Source organism: Jaculus jaculus, chromosome X (assembly GCF_020740685.1).
Source record: "Jaculus jaculus isolate mJacJac1 chromosome X, mJacJac1.mat.Y.cur, whole genome shotgun sequence".
In the NCBI taxonomy this organism is placed as follows: Eukaryota; Metazoa; Chordata; class Mammalia; order Rodentia; family Dipodidae; genus Jaculus; species Jaculus jaculus.
In genome coordinates this window covers 134,224,013-134,233,344 of record NC_059125.1, presented here as the reverse complement: position 1 = coordinate 134,233,344, position 9,332 = coordinate 134,224,013, and the positions used below count along the sequence as shown (strand labels likewise).

General features: G+C 38.9%; 1 protein-coding gene across 1 annotated transcript; it reads right to left on the bottom strand.

Moving 5' to 3' along the window:
- Positions 1 to 2,081: 2,081 nt before the first annotated feature.
- On the bottom strand, positions 2,082 to 7,881 carry Brs3 (bombesin receptor subtype 3). The gene is made up of 3 exons (XM_004653999.2): positions 7,250 to 7,881; positions 5,374 to 5,725; positions 2,082 to 3,827 (listed from the first exon to the last, which is right to left on the bottom strand). The coding sequence occupies exons 1-3, from the start codon at positions 7,681 to 7,683 to the stop codon at positions 3,414 to 3,416; spliced, it is 1,200 nt and encodes a 399-aa protein (XP_004654056.2). The 5' UTR covers positions 7,684 to 7,881; the 3' UTR covers positions 2,082 to 3,413.
- Between the last annotated feature and the right edge of the window lie 1,451 nt (positions 7,882 to 9,332).

The window sequence follows — 9,332 nt, the reverse complement described above, 5'->3', positions numbered from 1 at the left end:
TCTTTAATTTTTGAGTTTCCTACATGTATACAATGGTTTTTGATCATATTATTCCTATTGCTCCCTAATGTATTTATAGAATAACTCTAATTACCAAGGTAATCTGGAAGCATCAGTCTGTGTAACCTGTTAAAGATTTGGGTTTTTTTTTTAAAATTTTTTGCTTTTTTTTTTTCAAGGTAGGGTCTTGCTCTAGCACAGGCTGAACTGGAACTCATTCTGTTGTCCCAAGCTGGTCTCAAACTCACAACATTCCTCCTGCCTTCGAAGTTCTGGGATTAAAGGTGTGTGCCACCACGCCTGACCTGTTAATGTTTTTTTGCAAGTTGAAGAAACACTCAAGGAAAACAAAAATAAGGGAGGTTAAAGAAATAGGGATTATTTCTCAAACTAGGATCATAATAGCGATGGGCTGTCACTGAGAGACTTCTGGATTTAGGAAGAGGAAGCAGTTACAATCCAAATAACTACCTCTGTCACTATCTGCTTCATTCTTTTACCTATGTAAGTGGTGATCTGTGTTTTATTACTGGCCATGACTTTCTTGGTGGATTAAAAAGTACATAAACCTACAAAAGCATATATCTGGACTAGGAACTGTTTATGAAAAGTTAAGGAGCTATACTAAACTAGAGTTTTTAAAAAATGACCTCATCAAGCCCACTCAATTTATGAGTGTTCTTGTCCTCAACATGCTGTAATCTCAAAATTTAGTGGAAACAAGAGAAACTATTTCTGATAAAAAAAAATTCAGTGATCTCTGACCTAAAATAATCAACTTCAGAAATTCTTTAAAGCAAAATTTGCTATTTGAAGCAAGTATACCATGTTAAATTTTAGCACTCTTAATTTCTATGGGAAAATGTACCTTCAGGACATGTTTTAGCTAAGCCTAACTTTTCTGTGTTTTCATGCTTCCTGATGTATTGTAGTGGCTCACAGTCTAAATCTTGGACATGGGAAGACTCTGAGCAAAGTTGAGATGTATACACAATTTGTTGTGCTTATGTCCAACTCTCCCCCATCTAGGATTCTGGAGAAATGAAATCCCTCATAGAAACATTTATGATCCCACAATCAGCAATGTAAAAGAAATTGGATATTGTGTTCATCCCTATAAGATTAGCCTCAAGTGTAATCTATTAGGAGAGACTACACTCCAAAAAACAATGCCATGAATTTCGATCCCAATTCATTATGTATGAAATGGGAAGAGGCTGATGCTTTAGACAATTGAGGAATATATATGTATATGTATTCAGATATATATAATTTTAACTCAGAGGCATAGTTTTATGAACTACAAAAAGAGATCTCTCAGCTTTTGTAGACTGGTACTTTCAGGTTACTTCTCAAATGCTATGTTCACGAGAGTAAATATGCAGTTTTTACTCTAATAAAGGAAAAAAAAATCTAGAGTTTTGTGACTTAAAAATAACAAATCTTGGTGATAACTAGATAGCTTAGTGTGTAAGAGCACTTTTCACGCAAGTGTGAGGGTCTGAGGAGGCCTGAGACCACCTGAGTTCAATTCTCTACCACCCACATACACAGCTGAGCAGGGCCATGAACTTCTGTAACCCTAGTTCTGTAGGAAGCAGAGATCAGAAACTCACTGGGGCTTGTGAGAAAGTCACGTTCTGGAATCAGTCAGAGACTAGGTCACAAAGAAATAACTGGGTAAGTGATGGAGGAGGGATACCTGACTTCCTGTGACCTCCACACACATGCACATGGGCCATGCACATCTACACACACATGCATATACCACACATACTACGAACATACATGCACACACAAGGAAAAAAACAAGACTTAGAATTAAGAGGGGTTCTTCTTAGAATTAAGATGTGTTCTTAATTATATTCAGTCAGAAATACTGTTTTAGAGGCTGGGAGTAGTGGCACACACATTTAATCCCAGCACTTGGGAGGCATAGGTAGGAGGACCACTGTGAGTTCGAGGCCAGCCTGAGACTGCATAGTGAATTTCAGGTCAGCCTGGGCTATAGGGGACCCTACCTTGAACCGCCCCCCCCCCAAAAGAAATAGTGTTTTGGAATATAAAGTTACACAAACTCATTCAAACTTTATTTCATATTTATTTGCTTTCCCCCACTTCTTTGTACAATGCCCACTGTAAAATATTAACACAGTATCAGCACCCCAACTTAAATAAACCAATTTTACAGAAATTTAAAGCTTTTTGAGCCACACAATTAGCAAAAGTTCACAACTACACAAGCCATTCAATGAAGCTCAAAATTACCAAAAGCACTCTCAGAAAGGAAGTCTTTTAAAAATACAAATTTAGCTAGAGTGCCAAAGATAAGCTTTAATTTGCTTCAAGAATACATTTTCTGAAACCACAAATCTAAATTTGATAAATCTATTGACAACACGTTTTTAAATGACAGTTACTAACAAGCTTTTTTGTGCTAGCAAGTAGGAGCAGAAGAGAGGAAATCAGTGACTTCTGACTGATTTCCACAAACAGAGATTAATACTTAGGCACCCATCAAGTAGTAAAGTCAAGCAGGAGAAATGGTCTTATGCAGGTGTTAGGGATTCCTGTGGCACTTCTGCAGGTTTTTAGAAAGAGGGCACTGCTCACCCAAAAGAGACAAATTTCCTTAGAGGGAGAATTTCAGACACTGGTAGGTTGGAGACTTTTGAACATGAATCTTTCTCAAGGACCCTAAATGACATCACTTACATGGCCATTTATTCTGCCATTTGAATAAAGGCCAGTTGTCCACAATATTTGTGAAGGATAGCTTTGCCCAGTTACTGGTCAATGGCAGTGGTAAGTAGAACTACATGCAGTCTCCTGACCCACTAAGGCAAGCACCCTGATCAGATTCAGTGTTTTATAACTGCTGACTTCTGAGCACTTTCATTTCAATTGTAAAATTTGCTATAATGGAATGGAGATTAATGGAAAAGGGAGAGTCACTTTGTGGTGTATTTTTTTTAAATGAAAACACCATAAGAGATGTTTAATCTCTTTTTGATCTCCACTTTCCTTTACAAAGTAGAATCCCCAGATTTATACCACAGAATAAACACAAACACGACTTTTGAACCACCACGTGAGTATGTAAGAAATGAGAAGCATCAGAGATGTGATAGGGACAAACTGAATTTTAACTTTCATCTTTGTTTATTTCACCTTCTTTCCTATACAGCCTCCCTTACATTTCACTGGCATATGCCTGGCATAAAACTCTTTCTGTACTTAGTGACATTACTGTTTGCACCTTGAATAAAATCATGGTCCTTTACTTAAAAGGATCCTTCACTTTAACGATTTCAACAAATTTCACAAACACAAAAATCCAGACACTGTACGCTTAGACAAATTAGAGCCTGGTACACATGATGGGAGGCTAAACACCATTTTGAATAGAAGGACTAGACCCTGTCCTCTTCCTTCTTCGCTTTACACCTAGTAAGCAGAGTCACTCTGATTTCAGACTCATGTGTGCTCCTAGCACCTGGGACCCTCCCCATCACAGCCAGGTTGTTAAGAGGGGTATCAGCAAGAGAAGGCTCAGACAGGTCAGCTTTGCAGCAGAATAGCTGAGCTTTAAAATGCTCCTGGAAGTTTTTGCTCAGCCAGTAGAGAGCAAATGGGTTTACACAAGAATTACTGAAAGCTAGCACCCGAGAGAAAATGGTGACAATTAAATGAATGGCAGAGGGCTCTACATAGGTTTGATAACTGAATGAGTGGTAGAGATAAAGGAGGTGATTCGGTAACCAGCAGAGAGCAAACAGAGCCACCAGCACCAATACCGTTTTGGCAATTCTCTTCCTGGAATCAATCTATAGGGAAAGAAAAATGGCACAAAAGTAGTTAACTGATGAAGATAAAATCTATCCTTTAGATTTACATAGAAATTTACATTAACAAACTGATCTTTGGAACACATGCCTGTGAGCTAACTGGCTGGGATGCTCAGGACGTCAGCCTGTGGTTACACAAAACAGCAAGTTAATTGGCATGGTAACCCGTGATCCTGGTTTCATTAATTTCTATCCTGAGTCCTTCCGCCATCCTCTGATTTTGAGATACTCTCTGATAGCTCCAATCAAGGAATGCAGTGACATTTCCACAGTCTAATTTGATTGAAAACAGAGTGACACTATGCAAACTGCTTCACTGCATCAGCAGAGGCTAAGAACAGTGTCCTTGGGCCCACAAATTTTATTAATTTGGTACTACTGTTGTTTTTTATCTATTTTTGTTAGTTATGTGCACAGTGTGTATACAGACACGTTGGTACCATCATTAGCTTCCTCTGTGTCCTCTCACCTCCTCAGGGACCCTCACATTGGGGAATGTGGGTTGTGCATTGTGGGGTTAACCATCAGTTATGGGTAAGAGGCAATGTCTCTGTGCATAATGTCCCAGCATGTGGCTCTAACAATCTTTCTGCCCCCTCTTCCGTGAATTTCCCTAAGCCATCTAACCATATAGTCAGAGGTATAGAAACTAAATGTGAGAATACTCCCAATTCATCAATATGAGAGATGCATCCAGCTAAATGTTAGTACAACCTGTGGTCATAGTACAAAGATAATTGGTTCACATGGATACTAAGTATGTAGCCTCAGTTCCCTGTGAGTTCTGCGAGACTTACTAAAAGGAGTCCCTCCCAAAAAGAAAGCCCCCCCCCATCTCTCTCTCACACACCATCTAAATAGACTCAACCCCTTCACCAGATATAAATCCCCTTCCCCTAATCAAATGAAAACAAAATGTATGGTAACATACTTTCATTCTGTCTGGATTTATGAGAGAAGAGCACACCTGACTCCTGCAATTGGTCTCAACGAAGTGTCTGTGAATCACTGTCTTCTCTTGCCACGGGCACTTCATCCTGCCCCCCACACCCCCCAGTGGTTTGCATTGCCCGTTGTATCATGTGCATTTCCATTACTCTGTTAGCCTGTCTAAAACAAAAGATTATACAGTCTCACCTGAAGTAAAATGCCTTACTTTTCCATAGGGTAAAATAATTTCGACAGCTCTCAAACTTTACCTGTATCCTCTTGATAATAATACTTGCCTCCTGACTGATTGAATACAGAGTAGCATGAGGAACAATGCTAAGCATTATATCTGTATTGTCATCATTTTTGAGATAAGGAAATTGAGGCTCAGAGAGGTTGAGAAACTTTTTTAAGGTTGTTCAGTTAATGTATGATAGACTTGGACTTAAAATCAGAGGCTGGTGCTCATAAAAACGATAGTATCCTGCTATTGGATTTATGCACACATAAGTACATTGGGGCACAATGCAAAAGTAGAGGTTTTCCCTTCTGAATTTAAACTATGTTTGCATAAGTACCAATTAATAATACATACCTGCTTTCGGGCATGGCTTTGCTCCTCAGTAGGTATGTTCAGGGTGCTTCTGTAAAGAGTCTTAGCAATCAAAAAGTAATAGACAGAGATAATGGAGAGGGGGATAATGTAGAACACTAAGAAACACAACAGAGAATGGACTTCTTGCAGGATCTTCTCAGAGACAGGATAAGAGGTACATGATTCAAATGTAACATTTTTTTTAGGATCTCGAAAAGTGTATACATTTGAAAATATAGCCTCTGGCAGAGCAAATATCATAGACATGACCCAGATGCAGCCAGCTTTCATACAAGTCTTCAGGATGGCATTGGAGGGCTGCCGCTCAAGTGGCTTCACAACTGCTCTGTATCTAAAACACATAATCAGAAGAAAAAGTCAAAGTTAGTATAAGCATTTCAGAATTGTAGGAGAGATATGACCTTAGCAGTCACCCAGTTCTACCCCCTCACCAGCACATACAGCCAAGCTCACATTAATCAACTAGACTGTTATGATTTCAAAGACACAGAATATATTCAGGATTTTTATTTATGCTAATCATCTTGTCCTTATTCATTCCTATGAGATATTCCAAATTTGCAATGTTATAAGTTTTATGTACAGACCTTCAATTTAGAGCAAATATTTTGGCATGATTTACTGTGTTATGGAGAACAATTCACCACTTTGGTATTACTTTAACTGTTCTAAATAATGTCCTTTTTGTTTAAGTGACTCGTGTTAATTAAATTAATTCTTTCCTCATGAGTAAACAGCCTTCAGCCTTTCTAGAAAAGGATTCCACGGATTGACAACAGTAAAGAGGAAAGGGTTAATTTCTTCCCCATTCATAAAGGCTACTTCATTGCCCAAGCTGATGGATCAATGGGGAGATTTAGGGCAATGCAAGGGTGAAATCAGAAGCCAGAGTGCGTGAAAGGAAGCCTCATTAGGACTGATCTGCTGTAAAATCTATAGCTTTTATGGGAGTCTTCATTTTCTCTCAAGTAGAATGTAGGACCAGTCAAAAACAAGCAAAAGAGACACAGAGAAAGCTTTTTCTTCTGTCATACTCCTTCTGGTACTGACAAGCATTGCTTATTGGCAGTTATCTTGTAGGCTTTTAAAAACATCACTTTTAACATCGGAGACTTTTTTTTTTCATGGTTTCAGAGTTCTTGGTCTACATTAGGCACAAAAACCCAGTACTTAAACTAAAAACATCACAATAATCCCAATACTCTGACAGTGAGAGGTTTCACATGCTCTAGTCATAGAGCTCTAAAAGTCAATTAGGATTAATTTATTTCTCTGGGAATGATAATGCCATTGAATGATTATAGAGAAAATAAATAGAATTAAGTGATGACAGGACATTGAGTTATTAGGGAGCTGAAAACCTTACTGTTTTCCTGCCATTAGCAATTTTGATGAATTCAAATAAATTAAATGTATATTACCTCATTACCATCCTCCCAGTATACTAATTCATACATGGTAATTTTCATACTTATACCAAATGTTTTCATGGTGACTGTATTATACCACTAGGCTGCACTAATGTATAAAGCATGTTTATTTTTCTTTTACACCTGCAACAATTTGCCTTACTCAATAAGCCGGAGGAAAATAAAAACACCGTCTGGCATTCTTTCAAGTGAACAATTACACTTTAAAGAAAATACCCCCCCCAACATATATTTCCAGGCACTCCACAGATGCCAACATGGGCATTTTAACATGTTTAAAGCAACTTTTACTTAAAATGTCTCTGGATTTTCCAATCTTAGAGTGAGAAAAGCAGAACGGCAGCGAGTAAATGTTAAGTACAAGCTTGCCTTTCTTTTTACCTAATTTCCCATCCAGGCAAACAGAATAGAGGAAAGAGACTCACCTGTCAGCACTGAGAATTGTTAGCGTGAACACTGACACACCGACAGAAGTGAGCCGGATGAACGAGAGCACCTTACAACCGATCTTTCCGAACAGCCATCCTTCTGCAAGGTAGTGGGTTGCATCCACCGGCACACATGTCAGCAGAAGTAACAGATCTCCAAAAGCCAGGCTGGTGATGAAAATATTTGGAACTGTTTGCATTGATTTGGTCTTGAAAAAGACTTTGATGAGAATAGCATTTCCAAGGATGCCCACCGAAATGATCACAGCATAAGTGATGTAGATGGCACACAGCGCTTCTATTCCTGGGGAGTTGTCTCCGGTCTGTGCTTTATTTGTGCTATCATTGGAAACAATAGAGCTTGATGATTCTGTGTCATTTGTGATTGAAATTAAAGTCTGATTAGGTGACTGATGCTGCCTTTGAGACATTTCTCCTGGAGGCTGTGCCTTCAGTCTCTCTTCTGCTCAGTTTAAATGTAGTTGATTGTCACGTCTAGTGCCTACGTCTAGTAATGAGGTGGTGTCAGGAGAATAGAACTGAACAGAATGGAAAGAAAATCCAAGACATCCGGCTACTACTTCCCTACAGTTGTTCTGTGTCTCCCAGCATGCTTGGCTATGCGCTTACAGATCTGGCACTGGAAAGTGGGAGGTGGAGGATGGAGGAGTCACATTGGTGTTCCTGTGACATAAGAGGAGGGAGGGGGCTATGGAAATGCTCTGCAGTTGCTTATTCTTTGTCTGTGGGGATTCCTGGGACTAATTAGGCTTATTAAATCATCTTATCATTTATTAAGATCACTCCTATCTTCATATCTACCCAGCGTGGTCCGTATAGATTTTGGTGATTTTTTTTGAAAATGCCCCCCCCCCCCACCTCCGCCTATGCAACCACATGGTGGCCTAACACATTCCCCTTTACATGATAAATAAGTGTAGGTGTCCCCTGCAGCACAAACTTGAACCCACTTCTCAAAATTTAATATTAGAAAGGCATTGAAGCAACAAATCACTCACACTTTGACAGGGCTCATGTCACCTCCAAGAAGCAATAATCCAGTGACCCAGGCTTAATATCTAGCTCTGACACACGGTAATTCCCAACCTTGCACGTTCCTGGGGCTGTGCTGTACTATGTCAAAACAACCCTTAAGTGATGAAAAATCCAGGCAAACCACAGCCATCTTGCCTTTAAATGCCCTAATAAAAACAGCATTTTCATTTGAACATATGTTTTAATACCATTTTTTTAAAAGACCTTTTTAGGAGTTCTCTTTCGAGAAATGCTTCAAATGAACCTGCCTTATTCTGAAACAAAATTATACGGAACAGTACCTCTTGAGGTCCTGACCCAAATAATGTTGTAAGAATGAAAATCGTTATTTTCAGATGAGGTGATAAGATCAATTACTCCAGAGATGAGGAGCACATAGACGAAGTTCACATCAACTAGAAGGAGAAAATTTAAGCAATCTCCATAGCAAGCAACAGAAAGACAAGCCCATTTTTACAGAGAGTGTGCATAGAGGAATGTTGGGGGGCTGTTGTGCATGTGTGCGGGGAGGGGAGTGTTTTTGAGTGGGAGCACCAGTAGTTTGAAGGTAGTTTAGACAGATTCTCTGACATTATCAAATCCAATGGATACTCTCAACTAGGAGAAACTTTGCATAGGAAGGTGTTTAAAAAATAAAAAAAATAACCAAAGTATAAATTAGTCAAGAAGGGCAAATGGAAACAGACAAGTGTTTGCCTAGCTGATGAACAGGAAGAAAACAAAGGCTTCTCTTCATTCTGACAGAATGGGTGCTACAAACTCTGTAAAGTGAACTGAAGTGGATGAAGTGCATCAATTAGCTGGTTAATATGTACTCTCCAAACTATTCTCATGATCTACCCCTTTTTATATTATAACAGCCTATATTACTCAGCTAAATATGCTTTTGATGGGCATTGGGAGAAAGAGTACATAAACTAAATCTCGAAGCTTTCCACATGTACAGACAGAAGTCATTCCATCTATCTCTTTTAAGATCATCCCGATAAAATGTAAAAGGAGCTCTTTATACTGCACATCTTTT